General features: G+C 50.5%; 2 protein-coding genes and 2 long non-coding RNA genes across 7 annotated transcripts; 2 read left to right on the forward strand and 2 right to left on the reverse strand.

Moving 5' to 3' along the window:
• Positions 1-833: 833 nt before the first annotated feature.
• Positions 834-15,374, forward strand: LOC122487224 (ATR interacting protein). Of its 4 annotated transcripts, XM_043587325.1 has the most exons (14): positions 836-1,185; positions 3,317-3,447; positions 4,574-4,744; positions 6,574-6,692; positions 7,889-8,046; positions 9,462-9,563; positions 9,878-10,007; positions 10,191-10,880; positions 13,444-13,580; positions 13,744-13,835; positions 14,268-14,348; positions 14,555-14,807; positions 15,080-15,116; positions 15,213-15,374. In XM_043587325.1, coding segments are annotated over exons 1-14 (2,349 nt in total). In that variant the 5' UTR covers positions 836-938; the 3' UTR covers positions 15,214-15,374. The 4 variants fall into 4 exon arrangements, with proteins under 4 accessions (XP_043443258.1, XP_043443260.1, XP_043443259.1 ...); XM_043587323.1 differs by lacking the exon at positions 15,080-15,116 and having other exon boundaries at positions 834-1,185; XM_043587324.1 differs by lacking the exon at positions 15,080-15,116 and having other exon boundaries at positions 839-1,185; positions 13,747-13,835.
• On the reverse strand, positions 1,623-2,853 carry LOC122487230. Its single transcript, XR_006298335.1, has 2 exons — positions 2,538-2,853; positions 1,623-1,908 (listed from the first exon to the last, which is right to left on the reverse strand). It is a non-coding gene; the product is annotated as an uncharacterized LOC122487230 (long non-coding RNA).
• Positions 3,172-6,535, reverse strand: LOC122487231. Its single transcript, XR_006298336.1, has 2 exons — positions 6,028-6,535; positions 3,172-3,358 (listed from the first exon to the last, which is right to left on the reverse strand). It is a non-coding gene; the product is annotated as an uncharacterized LOC122487231 (long non-coding RNA).
• A 974-nt stretch (positions 15,375-16,348) lies between the features above and the next one.
• Positions 16,349-17,339, forward strand: TREX1 (three prime repair exonuclease 1). The gene has a single exon (XM_043587332.1). It carries the CDS (start codon positions 16,349-16,351, stop codon positions 17,291-17,293), a length of 945 nt encoding a protein of 314 aa, XP_043443267.1. The 3' UTR covers positions 17,294-17,339.
• Positions 17,340-17,542: the final 203 nt, after the last annotated feature.

Here is a 17,542-nt window from a genome sequence, read left to right on the forward strand (position 1 = left end):
ACTCCTACCTGGCATTTGTGTGGACTCCGTGTTGGTGTCCTATTCTTGTCTGAATAGGCTTGTATGCCAGCCTCCTTGCTAACTCGATAACTCCTGCTCAACCCGGAGGACAACCCAGGTGCCACTTCCAAGGGGCCTTTCTTGACCTCCTGAGCCTTATTCATTTATGACATGTCCTTGGGACAAAAACACTCAGCCACTCTCAGAGAAGTGAATGTTAACAGTCTGACAGTTCCCACATTCTCCAACACAGGCACATCGTTCTCAGGATCACCCCTCTTCCTTACACCTTTCTTCCCCAAACCTACCTTAAATGCACACATTCAAAACATTTACTGTTCTCTAAGATGTCTGCTCACAAAAGCTGTATTCATACTCTTCACCCAACCCCGCTCTCCCAGACTCTTTCCTCCCCGAGAGAGCCTCTGGGTATGTGAGAGGTGAGTCCAGCGGGAGGAAAACAGCGAAGTCGCAGAGACCAAACCCCTGAATGCTGCGGGTCTCGATTCACAGGTGTACGTGTGAATGTCAGGGCGAACTCCACCGAGGCTGTATACTGGATGCCAGGGAGGGGCGCGGAGGCCCCCGCGCTGTAAGGCTGGTGAGCCTCGGCCCTGCTCTCCAGTAACGTGGATAGCGGTGCACAACGCCCGCCACTCGCCTACGGACAGCCAGCCGCGGGTATTTGAGCACCAGGCAGAACTGGGCTGGGAGGGCGGGGCAACACCTAGAAAGGCCGGCACTCAGCGGAGCACGGCGACGCGTTCAGATTCGGTCATTCTTCCGCGCTCTCTGGCTGGCAGCCGATTCGCCCGTGGGCTCGGGGGCGTGGCCCTAGCGGCTGAGGCGAGCGGCGGCGCGCGGGCGGTTGGTCCAGCCCTCTGGTCTCGCGGCGACCAGGCCTTACTCGGTGCCGTGGGAGACTGACCAGCGGAGGCATGGCTGGAACCCCCGCGCCGGGCAGCAGGAGGCGGAGCGGGCTTCCGGCGCCTAGCTCTGGCCCGCCGCCCAGCACCGGGCACCCTCCGAGCAAGCGAGCCCGAGGCTTCCCCGCAGCCGCTGCCCCGGACCCCGAAGACCCGTTCGGCGCGCACGGGGATTTCACCGCTGACGACCTGGAGGAACTCGACACCCTCGCGTCGCAGGCCCTGAGCCAGTGCCCGGCCGCTCCTCGGGACGTGTCCAGTGAGTGCGCCTCGGGGCCTTTTCCCGGAGGGTGGTGCAGATCTCGCCAGAACTACGTGATGGCTGTGGCTTCGGAACCCCACGGCGACCGCTGACCCAGTGTCTTGCACCCACGCTGCCGTTCTCAAAATATAGGAACGGCTTCATTTAGGCACAGGTTGTGTTCCAAAAGGTCCTTTGAGTTGTGGGAGTACTGTATTAAGAATGTCAAAACAGCCGATTTGAAATACAGAAAGTTCAGTTAACCTTTTCCTGTAGTTAAAATTTGGGCCACCAAGTTCTGGGTTCTAGGCAAAGATCCTTGGAACACAACCACCATCATCAGAACCGTCACTACCTACCCATGGGGACCCATTCTTGTGACAGGTTTAAGAGGCTTTAGATCTAACGAAGATTACTGTCCTCCTTGGGCCACATGAACATAAGAAGGGCCTAGCTGAGGCAAGAGATGAAAGAGGTTTATTCCGTTATACAACCAGTAAATTGTACTAGGTGTCCAAAACCTTAGGAACTGCAGCACACTTAGCAATGAACAAAAGACAAAAACTCCTTTCTTCGGGAGCTTACTTTCTAGCTGGGGAGTGAGTGAAGTCTTGTGGGGCTCACAGAAGGAGAAACGTTTTGAGGGCATCTTGCATCTGTACTTGGATATCTCACAGGCATCTTAAATCCCACACATTCATCTGGGAGTCCAGTCATTCTCCAGTATTGCCAGCATGGTGCCTGGCAAAGCAGACATTCAGAAAACGTTCATTAATGACCAAATATTCTGTACAACCGTGACTACTACCGGTCTCCATCAGGTGGCACAAAGCAACAGTTCCTCTTCCTTGACCATACATCTAATCCCTTGCCAAGTCCTGTAACTTTATCTTCTTTATCCATCTCTGGAACCCATCCTCTTTCCATTATCTCTACCATTCTCCCTGATCTATGTTACAATCATTCCTTCCTCTGGATGATCATCTGCTAAATGGTCTCCCCGTTGCCAGTCTTGACTCCCTGTAAGTCAGACTTCACACCACAGCCAGAGTGATCTTTTCAGAACTCAAATCTGGCTTTGTCTCACATAGATACAAATGCACATCCCTGCTGAAAGCCTTTTCATAGCTTCCCACTGTCTCCAGTATAAAGATCAAAGTCCATATCATGGCCTACAAGGCCCAGCATGGTCTGGCCCTTTCCCACTCTCTCTGGGTTCAAGCCACACTGACCTGCCTTCATTTCTTGAATTCTCCCGACTTCCTTACAATACAAAAATTGCACATTGCTGTTTCTCATACACGGAGTATTCTTCCCATCCATTCCCCATCCCCACTCATCTGCTTAATTCCTGCTTGTTTAGCTCTCACCTCAGTCATCACTTCCTTGGGAAGCCTTCCAGTCATTCCAGTTGGATCCATATACTTGGCTTTCCTATACTTGTTCTCTTGTGTAGCTCGTATCACAGTTGTAATTTTACATTTATTTAATTATTTTTGAATGTCCTCTAAGCTTCATGAGTGTAAGGACTGTATCCATTTTGCTCACCACTGTACCTTTAGAGACTAGACTGTGCCCGGTGCTCAGTAGGTATAGGTATAGGTGCTCAGTAAATATTGTCGAATAACAGATCCCCAAGTTCTGACCAGTGAGTTTCCCACAGCACCTTTTCAGCCTTTAGATGATACTCTTTTTTTTTTTTTAATTTTTTTTTTCAACGTTTATTTATTTTTGGGACAGAGAGAGACAGAGCATGAACGGGCGAGGGGCAGAGAGAGAGGGAGACACAGAATCGGAAACAGGCTCCAGGCTCCGAGCCATCAGCCCAGAGCCTGACGCGGGGCTCGAACTCACGGACCGCGAGATCGTGACCTGGCTGAAGTCGGACGCTTAACCGACTGCGCCACCCAGGCGCCCCTAGATGATACTCTTAAAATTGAGGGGTGGGGAGTAGGGGGAGGCAGGATCTGTTTGTCATTTCATAAGGATCATTTATGAGTTTGAATCACGTTCTTAGGTTGGAAAATACCTATACTGCTTACTAGATCTTTCTCTAATTTTCTTTCAAGAGTGATTCTTTTCAGCATTGACTGGCAAAAGTGGGAAAGTGTTGGATCCAGAAAAGTATATGGGAACTGTTTTTTTACAGATGTTCATAAGGTCCCCAGATTAGATGGGATGTCAAAAACTCCTGCAGGGAAAAACAGAGAATATGTTCCTGTTAAAGAGAATTTTGAATTAGAGGTACTTCAGGCACAATACAAAGAACTTAAAGAAAAGGTAAGTGACTTGTGCTTTTATAGCTAATGTATGCACTTATGCATGTGTTATAAAGCACCGTAGAATAAACTATATAAAAGTTTTTTTTTTAATGTTTATCTATTTTTGAGAGAAAGAGAGTGAGCAGGGGAGGGGCAGAGAGAGAGAGAGGGGGAGATACAGAATTTGAAGCAGGCTCCAGGCTCTGAGCTGTCAGCACAGAGCGTGACACAGGGCTTGAACCCACGAACCTGTGAGACCATGACCTGAGCCAAAGTCAGATGCTTAACCAACTGAGCCACCCAGGTACCCCTAAAATATATAAAAGTTTTAAAACAAGAGTCCAGGAGCACCTGGGTGGCTCAAGTCAGTTAAGCGACTGACTCTTGTTTTCAGCTCAGGTCATGATCTCATGGTTCATGGGTTCAAGCCCCACATCGGGCTCTGCGCATGAAAAGTGAGGAGCCTGCTTGGGATGCTCTCTCTCCTTCCCTTTCTGCCCCTCCTCCGCTTGCTCTCCCTCTCTCAAATAAACTTAAAAAATAAAGTAAAACAGGAGTCCAGATTCATCCCCATGAAATGAGGGAAGGCTGGGGAAAGAAAGGCAGAAAATTTAAACTGGAAGAAACCAAATCCTAATTCCTAACAACTAGTCAACAAAGGAAACTGTACATCAGATCCAAAAAGTGATACAAACTTTCTGTCACAGCACTGAGACAAATTTAGAGCATATGTCTTTTATAAGGAACACAACATCATAAAGGCTACTGTATTTGTTAGCAGTTTTACAAAAAAGCAGACATCCTTTATGTGACCATCTGTAGGTCCCTAGGAAAACTAGAAACATAGTATGAAACTTGAGATCTGTGAAGTGTATGACCCAGATTGTTTAATACTTACTAGAACCTACAGAATCTGCATGTGTGAATGACAGTGTCTCCTTAAGCTTTCTGAATGTCACCTGTCCCACAAATGGGCCTAGCAGACCATAGTGGTAACTAGTTGGTATGGATATATTTTGAGAACTCATCGATCTGTAGAACATAGTTTACATGTGCTTTCTCTGTCTCCCTAGCTATATGTTGAAACAAGTACATATATAACTTTCCCTTATAAGCTTTTCACAAGATTGATTTTGGATTTACAGATGAAAGCAATGGAAGAAGAAGTTCTCATTAAAAATGGAGAAATAAAAATTTTGCGGGACTCATTGCATCAGACAGAATCCATTCTAGAGGAACAGAGAAGATCACATTTCCTCCTTGAACAAGAGAAAACTCAAGTGCTCAGTGACAAAGAAAAGGAATTTTCAAAAAAGGTGACCCAGAACTGTTCCCCCCCCCCTTTTTTTTCCCCTTGTTCTAGACACAAGCTTTGCCTGCTCACTGAGTTCTTTTAGAAGCAATAATGACCAAAGAGCCTGTAAATCTTCCAGGAAGATTTCAACAGTTTTTTTTTTTTTTTTTGTCTTAAATAATTTCTAATATATGCATATACTTTTTTTCCAGGCTCTGCATGAGGTTTGTAAAAGGACTTAGTTGAAACTGCTTTGCTGTGGTAGTTGTGGTAGGTGGTCTTGGCAGGAATAAATCAATAGCTTAGACTTTCCAGAAATAGACTTAAGTAAGAGCTTTTTGGCAGATCAGAAACTCAGTTGACCTAGCTTAGGCCAAAAGGAAATGTATTGACTTCTATACCTAAGTCTGGGAAAAAACAGGTGTGCTGGGGCCTTGAATGACTGGAGCCTTGCCAGGATTCATCTTTACTCCCTAGTCTACAGACAGACTCCATTCTTATGGTAAAGGATGTGTTCTCCAGAAGCTCCTGGGCTCCTATTTCATAGCTCCAGAGCAGACTGAAAACTTGGGCTCCTTCATCTCAAGGCTCTAATTGTTCTAACCTGGGTCAGGTGCCTGTCCCTGACCCAGTCACTATAACCACAGAGATGACAGCTCCCATTTAAATCACATAGAGGTAGGGAGGGGCACCTGGGTGGCTCAATCGGTTGGTCCTCCGACTTCGGCTCGGGTCATGATCTCACGGTTCGTGAGTTCGAGCCCCACTTTGGGCTCTGTGCTGACAGCTCAGAGCCTGGATCCTGCTTCGGATTCTGTATCTCCCTCTCTCTCTGCCCTTCCCCCATTCACGCTCTGTCTCTCTGTGTCTCTCGAAAATGAATAAACGTTAAAAAAATTTTTTTAAATCACATAGAGGTAGGGACATGATTGTTTCTCAAGGGAGGGAGTTGCTGTTTTGGGAAGAAATTAATAGGTGTCCATACATACTGCCCCTTTCCTTCAGCACTTCCCAAGGCTTCAGTCTCAAGGAATGGATCTTATTCTGCCATCCATTAGCAAATTAGCAAACTTTAAAGAAGCACTAACCTGTGCCCAGCACTAACAGCAGTAGTTTTCCTTCCGCATCCACGATGAAGAGCAAGGGAGTTGTAATCAGACAAACTAGAGTTTGAATCCTGGCTTTATCACATATGATAAATGGCGACCTCAGGGTAGTGACTTCAGCTCTGTGATTCATTTCCATTATCTGTCCCAGGAAATAACTAGAAGGGTTGCTGTAAGACTTAAACAGCCCCACACTTACTGTGACTGGTGCTGTGACTGGTGCCATACAGGCACAGAGTGTGCTCAGGGAATAATAGCAGTTACTGCTGGCCATGGGCTGGAGCAGGTCTCCCCGTGCTGCGTGGCGTTTTGGTAAAATTTCAAGAAGACCTGGAATTGTGCACCATTATGTCCATTCAAAGGTTAACATGTTACTGTGCGATAAGGCGCCTCACCAAGCTCTAGGCTGGGCATTTCACATTCATCCTTCCTATTTAATCCCCCCTAACCACAAAGACAGGGGTTTGTGTTACAGATAAGCCAAAGTTTAAAGAGGCCGAGTAAATGGTATTTGAACCTTCACAAACTACCTTGCAACAGTTCAGGTCAAAATGTCTTTCCAGAATACCATGCTGTCTTTGAGGAGGAAGGGGAAAGCTTGATATTGTAGGGCATCTATGTCACAGCAAACTTTTATACTTATTTCTCATTGTTTGTTTTCCTTTATGAGCTTGAGACTTTGAAGCCCAGAGATATTTTTGCACGTATGATGGGTTACCATGAGTGTGTTGCTTTTGCCTTCCAGCTCCAATCATTGCAGTCCGAACTCCAATTTAAAGATGCTGAGATGAATGAATTAAGGACAAAGCTTCAAAGCAGTGAACGAGCAAATAAATTGGCTGCTCCCTCCATTCTCCATGCCAGGTAATGATGATGCTGGAAGGAGAGTTGTTTTGCATGGTTTATTAGAAAGTCTGAGTAACAATGTCAGGTTAGTCTTGAACGAAGGCTGTTTAAACTTTGCCATTTGGACATAGATCCTCTTTCCTGAAGGCCTCAAAGGTGGTTTAGATGAGGCTTGAATGGTTTGGTGCATCACCGCATAAAGGCCTCACACTCTAGAAGGGCTTCCTCTATAGGACTTTATACTCAGGACTCAAAAAGGGCTGGGAAGATGCTCTCTAAACTTTTGGGGTGACCCAGTCTTCATTTTTATGTAATGTGTTTCAAATAATCAGTTTTGCCCCAAGTGTGAGCGTATTTCAGTCCCAACTACTTGGAATATTTTTTCTCATTTACTGCCTTGGGACCTTTGTCTAATAGCCCCTGCCTTTGCTGTAGATGTGATCAGCTTGTTAATGGTCCTGTCCTGCGCCTTGCCTGCCAGAGAAGTCTGGCACACCGTTGATATCAGCCTTGAATTTTGAACAGTGTGGGTCAGCGTGTCTTTTTCTGAATATTGAACATTCTGCTGCCTTTGTTCATAATGGACAGGGTATGAAATTAAACTCTTTTTGCCTAGCTTAGTCCAAATAAGACAGGAGAGCAGAGGGGTCCATCCCCACCTCATCACACGTCTCTGACAGAAGGCTCTTGGTGTTGTCTGATGCACTCGGGGGGGGGGCGGGTTAAGACTGCTTCCCTAACACAAAACCCCTGGCACTGAGGAACGGGCTGTTTTCAAGTTGCAAAACACAACAACACGCCTTTTAATAGACCTTCTTTCTACTGAAAATCTTTGAATCCAGCCCCTGGGAACGATTAAATAAGAGGCTGTTCCATATTAAAAAGATTTTGGTGGAATTGGAAGTTGTAATGGAATTATGGCCAATGTTTTGGGGTGATTATTAGAAGAATACAGAAATGAAAGAGTTTTTCCACCATCTGGATCAAAATGCCTTGAGTTTTGCACTGCTATCCTGACTGACAAAGAATGACTAATATATAACAGATAAAAACCTTTGGTCAAAGCACCTAGACATCGGCCATGGGCCGGAGCAGGTTTACCATTTAAACATTTAAACATGAAAAGTTTAACATGTGTTAGAAGTTTTATAACCAGGTATTTTAAGTGGTTTTAGCAGAATCATTACTTTGCTTTCATAGTTAACTTTTTCCAGTCCTAGGAAAAGCCCTTCTGTGGCTATAAAGCCAGAAGCATGTTCTCCACAATTCGGAAAACCATCTTTCCCTACAAAGGAGTCTTTTAGTGCTAACATGTCCCTTCCCCACCCCTTCCAGACAGAGCCAGGATATAAGTCCCTGGTGGGCAGAGAGGGTAAGTCAGTCTGTCTGTCATCTGTTGCCGTGTAACCGATTATTCAACCTTGTGGCTTAAAACAACAATAAGTACTCCTCCTGGTTCTGTGGGACAACAGTTCTGATAAAGAGGAGATGGTTTGTCCCTGTGGGGACTGGAATCACTGAAGGCTCGTCTGGGGCTGGAGGATCTATTCAGAGTGGCTCACTCACATGACTGGCAATGGAGTTCTTCTCCACACGTGGGTCTCTCTACGGAGCTACTTGGGTGATGTCATAACCTGGTGGATGGCCTCCTCTAGAGCTAACAAACCAGAGAGAGCGAGGTGGAAGCTATCCCTTTTATGGCCTGGCCTCGGGAGTCCTATAGCATCACTTTTGCCACATTCTGTTTGTTAGAAACCATGTTCAACGGGAAGGAAACTAGGCTGCACCTTTTGAAGAGAAGTGTTTGTAGAATTTGCAGGCATATTTTAAAACCTCCCCAGTCACCATCCATTGATGTGCCAGAAACACAGCTAGTATCAGGTACCTGTGTTCCTTGCAGCCTTGAGTTTATACAGCTCAGTCCAGACTGAGGGCATGCTACTGCCTTATAGAGGGACACAGTCTAGCATTGGCAGGTTTTTACTCTGAGAATATACTGTGTCAGTTTATCTTACCATTCCAATACATCACCTCTCTCCTACCACCATCCACCTGTTCAAGTCGTTGGCCCTCATGCCACCTCTGAGGACCTCAACCACTCACATTTTTGGTACCTGGCAACTACAGGAACAGTATAGGATGGTGTTGTGGGCAGGCACTGGAGCCCACCAGCCTGACAGGAGTCCCGGTCACACTACTTACTGGCTTGTGTGATTGGAGCAAGTCCCTTAACCCGTGCCTCAGTTTCTCTATATGTAAAATAGAGGAGATAACACCTCCTCTTCGGGTTGCTTTGAGGAACAGATGAGCTAACATGGGTACAGCTCTTAGAACAGGGTTTGTCTGGCACATAATAAGTGTTCGTGGTTACTGCTTTCATGTTATTGCCTCCTTTTAAAGTGGAGCAAACTTTCTTTTCCTTTCCTTTCCTTTCCTTTCCTGTTCCTGTTCCTGTTCCTGTTCCTGTTCCTGTTCCTGTTCCTGTTCCTGTTTTTCATGAGGGAGGCAATGATGCAAGGGTTCTTGAGTTGCTCTGGTTCTTGATTTGATCCAAGGTTGAGGAAGTAGAACAATCTCTGTTTTAAATTCATTATGGGGTGCCTGGCTGGCCCAGTCCATAGAGCACGTGACTCTCGATCTCAGAGTTGTGCGTTCGAGCCCCGTATTGGGGGTAGAGTTTACTTAAAAAAAAAAAAAAAGAGAGAGAAAAAAAAGAAACTCGGTACATTCAAGAGTTTTGATATGCCTGTGCTTTTGTGCTCAAGTTTTGATTCACATTTTGTTTAGTTGTAGAGAATAAGAGCCACAATCTGGGAGGTGACCCCATTAAGCAAGAAGAGTCGCAGAAAAGACTTGTTGACAGCTGGATGCAGAGATCAAACACTCAAGGTACCAGAAGCCCTGCTCCATGTGCAGGAGGCCTGCACAGCTCTGGGCATCCTCTGCAGTGCTATGGTAGAATTGCCTCTGAGAAGCAGCACCCCAGGCAGTCCTTCAGAGGGGCCAGGGGAGTAACAGTCTGTGACTTAGCAGAAGACTATAGCAGTTACATCCCAGAGCCCTCAGCACCCACAGGCATCTCAGTGGGGCTTAGTGGCAGCTTAGAGGACAGTTAGCATCCAAGGAATCCTCACTTTTCCTTCTGAAGCCACAGAAAAGGCCTCCCTTGTCAGAACCTTCTAGAATCACCTTGTCTTTTGCAGGTTCCATTTTGATAAACCTTCTCCTGAAGCAGCCTTTGATCCCAGGGTCATCCCTAGGTCTGTGCCACCTCCTGAGCAGTTGTTCTGAGGCTCCTACCAGCACCCTACTGCAGCCACTGGGGTATGGCAGGTAAACCTCAGACTCCTGAAAAGCTGGGAGTTCCCAGGAAGCAAGTTCCTTTCTGGTCCTGGCCAGCCTGGGAGGTCTGTGTGCTGGGTGGGGAAACTAGAGAATTCGGTAGACAGGTTGTTTGGGGCCCTTGACCTTGTCTCCGCCTCACACTTGTATGTTTTCTTTTGTATTTGCTGCTAGTACCTTGACTGGGATTTCAAGCCTGAGGACCACAGGTTCTCGCGATGGGTCATTTCCCCACTTGGCCCTGAGAGAAGCACAGAACCTGGCACTTACTGGATTGAATCTGGTTGCCAGGGATGAAGGCTCATGTGATGGAGACCAAGCAGAGGGAGGCAGAAGGGCCTTCCCACTCTGCCAGCTTCCTGGGGCCGTGCATCTCCTCCCCCTGGTACAGTTCTTTATCGGCTTACACTGCCAGGCTCTGCACGATCTGGCAGCAGTCAAGAGAAGTGGAGCGCCTGCGGACTCACCGACAAGTTCCTCCTACGTGAGCTCTGGGGGAGAGGCCAGCCTTGAGGACTCACTTTGCAACCTGGAAGGCTTCTCTGTGGCTTCACTTAGTGTTCTTCAGCACCTGGTGTGCCACAGCGGAGCGGTCGTCCACCTATTACTATCAGATGCAGGGGTGGATTCTGCCGCTGGGGAAGGAAACCAGAGTCTGGTTCACAGACAAGATCATGGGGATGTGTCCTCAGTCCCAAGGGGGCTTACTGATGACCAAGGCCAGCACCCACTACTGAAGATGCTTCTTCACCTGTTGACTTTCTCTTCTGCAGCAACAGGTCACCTTCAAACCAGTGTCCTGAGCCAGTGTCTTAAGATTTTGGTGAAATTAGCTGAAAATGCTTCCTTTGATTTCCTGCCCAGGTATAACACTGCATGGTAGTCATGATTCTTTGCAGGTCTCACGTGACCTCTTGAGGTCTATCCTGTGGCCCTTATACTTTGCCCACATCTTAGCTATACTGCTCAGGGCTAAGCCTTGGTTTTGTGTTCTGAGGCTTTGTTCAGGGTGTTCTGAAGTGATGGAAAGTGGGGCCAGGTGTTAGGAGAACCAAGGAAGTGGTTTACTTGGCTGAATTCTGCCTCTGTACAGCAGGTAAGCAAAAGACACATGTAATGAAAGGCTTTTAAGACATTATGGAAAAGTGTCCTGCCCCCAGGACAAAGACTGAACCCAGAGCCTTGAACCTAGGCCGTGGATCAGGCAGGTGAAGACCATGTATCACACATTTAAGTTTGGTGGGGTTCCCTAAGGAAGCAGAGGGTGTGGGCAGCCCATAAGCTGACCTTACTGGGAATCTGCTCATCCTCATTGTGCCCGACTCTGGCACAAGCCATAAGTTACCTGTTCCTTCTAAGGTTTGTTGGAAGTGGTTGTATAGTGAACCTAGCTCATGAACACTATTGTCATAAATTCTTAACTTGGGATTCCAGAGCCTCAAGACTGGGAGGAACTGTAAACACCATCCAGCCCATCTCCTCATCCAAAAATCCTGTCTCCCCCCTCAGCATGCCACCAAGAGGCCAGTTCTATTTGGATCAACTTTGCTGGCTGCACTTACCTTAAGCTTTTGTCTCTGAGCTTAGCGTACTTGTTTCCCTAAAACACTTCTGGATCCTGGTTTCCTTCTGAAGATATTCCAGCTGGTATGGTCCATCCTAGGGGTGGTCCTCAGAGCCGGGCACAGTACTGCAGTGTACTGTGGGCGACACAATAGGTACAGAACTGTCACGTGTCTGGCATGGACCTACCTCATGGTGGCTGGTTGCTTGTTTCATATTTGTTGAATGAATTCCAGGAAGCACTTTATTACCAGTTCTCTTGGTAGATACACCATCATTCCCTTTCTGTTGGGCTTGTCCACAAGGACATGAAAAAACAGCTATTTGATGGATGCTTTCCATAGGCCAGACAGATGCCTCTGTTCACCAGCTCATGTGACACCCTCAGAGCCCTGCGTCCTCACACCTAGCATGGAGCCTGGCTCACTGTAAGCACTCAGTATTTGCTGTACGAATAGAGAGAACATACAGGGCGAGTTTCCAGCTGGTCTCCTTGACTTGCCCTTGATCACGGTCTGGCACCACCTCCCACTCAGTGCTTCAGAATTCCTGCATCTTGCAGGAGGATCCCCACTACCACACAGCTTCCTGCTCACCTTGGAGTGATGCCACCAAAGCTCTAAAGCAGTATGTGATGCAGCACAAGCAGCCAGGCAGGCAGCAGTCTCGGAAAGGGCACCTTTGCCTACCCGGGCTTGAGGACAAATCATCCCCTCAGACCCACGTCTTCCTACTGTATCTGGTGTAGCCATGGTCCTGGGTCATTTCCAGGGTACTGGGATGGCAGGGGCTTTTGAGCAGAGGTCTCATCCCCAGCTTCAAACAGAACAGTAGGACTATTCTCTATTGTGTGTTTGGGGGTTCTGGAAAAAAAAATTTTTTTCTGCTATCCAAAAATAATTTAGAAACCACTGCGTCATATATAAAGATGGATTTTTCTTGCAGATAGTTTCAGGGACTTTAGTGGATTACAGACCATTCTAATGACGAAATTGAGTAACCACCAGGTTAAATCCCAGTTTCCCGCAAATTTCCACACTCTGGTGGCTGAAAACATTCAGCTTACCCACTGTACAGGATTTGCTCTAAAATGATTTCACCCCCAAATAACGAGGCCTTGCTTCCTAATGGCATACTGAGAAATACTCTTAACCCTTGACGGCATGTGCTAAGACACTGCAGATGCATGAAGGGGAACACGTGTAGAATTGCCCTCTCCCCATCCACAAGGCTATGTGGGTTGAGCAAATAGCAGTGGTTGTCTTGGGACTTGGTTCCTTAGTTCTCTTTGCCCGTGAGACCTTGGAGAGAGTGTGCCCAGAGCCCAACACCCGTGCACACCCCAAGTGAGCACCTTCTCATAATTGGTAACAGGGGAGCTGGTATTTGCAAAAACAGTCTGCCAGCAAGCAAGGGGTCTCATAAGATCCAACCATAGCCAAGTACACATTTGTCACTTCTGGAACCTGGCCAGCCCTCTGGTAGTAGGCTTATAACATTCACACTCGTTAAGACCTCCCTCCCTATTTGGGAACAGAGGCAAGAAAGAGCCCAGGAGAGTGTGGAAGCCAGGCACCCCGGGTCCAGGGAAGCATCCCCCATTTACAGGTGGCACTGGGCCTGGCAAGGGCCTGTCCTCTCTAAGCCACGGCAATATCACGGTGAAGGCTAGTACCCACTGGTTCACAGGAAACAGATATCCCAGCAAGTATGTGGTGGTTGGCCAGCATTTGAAGCCGGGTCCGAACCACAGCTCCTCCTTGTACCTGCCTGCTCAAAATTTCCTGTTGCCTCTGGTGAAAAGTGAGGATGGTTGTGGGATTGGGGTGCCAGTGTCCCGTTTCTCTGGGCCCCCGTGCTTTAGGTTCCAGTGTGTGTTCCGGGTACTGCCGCAGTGCCTCAGCCCCGAGAGCCCCCTGCCCAGCGTGCTACTGACTGTTGAGCTCCTTTCCCTCCTGGTGGACCACGAGAAGCTCGCGCCTCAGCTCTGCTCCCCCTCAGGTAAAGCAGGGCAGGGGGGATGGGTGGTTGGGCGGCTACTGCAGGTTGGAGGGAAGGGTGGTGGCAGGGACAGTTCAGAGGCCTCCTGAGGGCTTCTGCAGCTTGTGCCCTGGGCTCTGGGTAAGAAGGGGACCCTGAATGAGAGGTGGGGCGTCCTTTTCAGAAGGCTGCCTCCTCCTGCTGCTGTACATGTACATCACGTCAAGGCCTGATAAAGTGGCCTCGGAGACACAGTGGCTTCAACTAGAGCAAGAGGTAAAAACTCCAGAGCCTCACCACCCCACCCCACCCAAGGGCCACTGTTCCTCCTTCTTCTGGGGAGAATGGAGTCTTAATGCATTTTGGTAGCAAGAGTTTACCTAGCTGCTAAGAAGGTGAACTCAGTTTGGGGGCTCCATACTACACAGGTACAATACAGGTGGACCCCAGGGTGTCCCAGCACTTGGCAGGGCTGCCTAATAACTGGCCCTACCCTGGCTTGGGGCCTGGAGGCAGGTGGGTTGCTGGTGAGACAGGTATTGATCCTGAGTCTAGCCTGAGAAGGCCCCACACCGTTCCTTGGATGTCACTGTGTGGACAGGCGGCTGCTAAGGGAACCTGGAGCACTTGTAGGAGAAGCCTGAGAAAGCCCTCACTGTGATCAGGCTCTCGTTCTGCCACGGATGGAACAGTCTGCTCTTGTTCTAGGCCGTGTGGCTCCTGGCTAAGCTTGGTGTGCAGAGCCCTGCCTCCCCAGTCACTGGCTCTGTCTGCCAGTGCAACGTGGAGGTGAGTGCACGGGCCAACGGCGTGGCAACTCCATCAGGGCGGGGGAAGGTGACCCTATGCAAGCACGCCCCTGCTCCTTGTAACCCTGGTGCCACCGCTCGGAGCCCTCCTTACCTGGGGTGGTTAGGAAAGGTGCTGTCCAGCTGAGCAAACTGTTAGGATGCAGGAACCCTGAGACCTGGCCTCAGTCTTTGCCCTCTCCCTAGGTGGTCAGAGCACTCACAGTGATGCTGCACAGACAGTGGCTGACAGTGCGGAGGGCGGGGGAGCCCCCGAGGACTGAGCAGCAGAAGCGGACTGTGCGGTGTCTGCGGGACACGGTGTTGCTGCTGCACAGCCTCTCCCAGAAGGACAAGCTCTTCACTGTGCACTGTGTGGAGGTCCTACATCAGTATGACCAGGTGATGCCAGGGGTCAGCATGCTGATTCGAGGGCTTCCTGATGTGACAGACTGTGAAGGTAAGCCGGCAGGAGGACCCCTGCCTGCCCCGGCCCACATGCGGGGGTTTCCCTGAAGTTCACGGACAAGTCAGACTTCCTGGCCTTAAGTCAGCAGTCCTCTCTCCACGCAGCCTTTGCTGGCACTGGGGTCGCACTTCTCTTACTGCTCTGGGTCTTCTCTGAGCTTATCAGGCTGCCTTTTGCTTGTATCTGTTGAGTTGGCCTAGCAGAGCCACAGTTTTTCCGGAAACATCGCTGTCTGAATTGCCTTTGTATCACTTTGCTTGCAGTAGCTGAGGGAGCAAGGCCTGGGCGTGGAAGGGACTGGTTAGTTCCTGCGGGCGTGGGGGAGGAGCGGTGGGTCTCCCCCCAGTGCCCGGCACCTCCAGGCCTTCACCACACAACCCTCTTCTCTTGGCTCAGAGGCAGCCCTGGATGACCTGTGTGCCACTGAAACGGATGCGGACGACCCTGAGATGGACTGTAGCTGAGGCCAGTGAGCATGGAGCCACATAGTGGCACCAGAACCACTACTTTCCTCACCGCAGCAACTGATTAAAAGCAGTGACAGGCTGTTTGAGAACACGCCAGCCTTTTGATGTTTCCTGAGTCTGATCTGTGTCGGCTGAGTGGGAGGGATGGTGCAGGAGCCAGACCCAGGGAAGGCTAGGATCCTTCTTCCCGTCCCTGGCTAGAGCTGAGAGCCTGTCCCCATAGTAACAAATCTGCCCTGAGGAAGGAGCCCTGCCCTGCCTGTGGAATTGTCCTGAGTCATCGCTTTGGGCTGAGGCCATGGGAAGAAACCATCCTGTGGCAGGGGAGGAGACAGCCGTCAGCCCTGGCCTATACCAGGGAGACCTGAGAAAGTGGGGCCAAGGAGTGGGTGCAAAGTGGCCACAGCAGGGGTTCCCGGCAGGCGTGAGTCCTGGAGCTAGCCTTCCCTGATGGCCTGGGCACACTGCCCTCATCCTCTGGGCTGGTTCTCATGGTATGAGGGCTCTGGCACATTGTGCCAGCCAGCAGGCCCACAGCTGTAGGTCTGAGGCCTTCAGGGAGTCACGAGGGGGGAGGCTGGGGAGGGGCAGACCTGGCAGGCTGACAAGCAGGGCGGGCCTCGATCAGGACAGCCCATAGGCGGGCTCACGCTAAGTTTCGCTTCCCGCCACTGCTGCCAGCAGCAAGAACCAGCCAGACTGCACCCCGAGTCATTGCTGCCTGCCTGCTACTCGGTAAGTGAGGACCCCTACGGGGATGGGGCAGGGTGGAAAGGCCCCACCCCCCCACCCAAGCCCAGACTAGGTGGGCGCTAGAGGAGGAGCCAAGCCTTCCCCCAGACAGTTGAATGTGCTGGTCCCCCTTAGGAAGCCACCCCACCTTCTCTGGCTTCCTGCTCTGGAAACGGGTCTTAGAGCTCACCGACAGTGCCTGCCTGAGCAGAGAAGGCCAAAGATGTGTTCCTGCCCGCCCCACCCCCACCCGCCTCAGCTCTTTCCACTGGGCACTCATATAGCCCCTCCCCACCCCATGCTCCTCCCCAGGCTCGGCAGCAGGTACCCACCATGGGCTCGCAGGCCCCACCGCCGGGTCCCGTGCAGACCCTTATCTTCTTGGACCTGGAGGCCACTGGCCTGCCTTCCTCCCGGCCCAAGGTCACGGAGCTGTGCCTGCTAGCCGTCCACAGATGTGCCCTGGAGAGCCCACCCACCCCTCAGGGGCAGCCTCCCACAGTGCCCTCGCCGCCCCGGGTGGTGGACAAGCTCTCTCTGTGCGTGGCTCCAGGGAAGGCCTGCAGCCCAGAAGCCAGTAAGATCACGGGCCTCAGCACAGCTGTGCTGGCAGCACATGGGCGTCAACGCTTCGATGCCGACCTGGCCAACCTGCTCCAAGCCTTCCTGCAGCGCCAGCCACAGCCCTGGTGCCTCGTGGCGCACAATGGCGACCGCTATGACTTCCCCTTGCTCCAAGCAGAGCTGGCTTTACTAGGTCTTGCCAGTGTTCTGGACGGTGCCTTCTGTGTGGATAGCATTGCTGCCTTGAAGGCCCTGGAGCAGGCCGGCAGCCACTCGGAGCACGGCCCAAGGAAGAGCTACAGCCTGACCAGCATCTACACACGCCTGTATGGGCAGGCCCCGCCAGACTCCCACATGGCTGAGGGGGACGTCCTAGCCCTGCTCAGCATCTGTCAGTGGAGGCCACAGGCCCTGCTGCGCTGGGTGGATGCTCACGCCAGACCCTTCAGCACTGTCAAGCCCATGTATGGGGTCGTAGCCTCTGCTGGAACCAAACCAGGACCATCTGCCACCGCAGCCACTGTATCCCTGACTAGAGCCAGGGACACTAGTCCTAAGCTTGGCAGGGGCAGGAAGCCCAAAGCCCTTCTTCCAATGGAGGGCCCTGGAGCCTCACCCAGGGAGGGCTTGCTGGCCCCACTGGGCATGCTGGCCTTCCTGACCTTGGCAATAGCCACACTGTATGGGCTGTCCCTGGCCACACCTGGGCAGTAGGCCAAGAAGGAAAGTCTGACTAATAAAGACGCCCCCGCAGCACTGAGTGGCCACTCACCTCTACCCTCCTTGGCAGCCTTAGAGCCTCCTGCACCTCTGCCCACACACTCAGGCACCTGGGGAGGGGGACACGGAGGGTGCCACAGTCTTTGCCTTCACCCTCTCTAGCAGGATGGCCAGACGTCTGAGCCCAGGGAAGGCAGAGAAAGCATGGAAATCCAAGAGGTGGATGAAAATGGTACATGGCCT

This window comes from Prionailurus bengalensis, chromosome A2 (assembly GCF_016509475.1).
Source record: "Prionailurus bengalensis isolate Pbe53 chromosome A2, Fcat_Pben_1.1_paternal_pri, whole genome shotgun sequence".
In the NCBI taxonomy this organism is placed as follows: domain Eukaryota; kingdom Metazoa; phylum Chordata; class Mammalia; order Carnivora; family Felidae; genus Prionailurus; species Prionailurus bengalensis.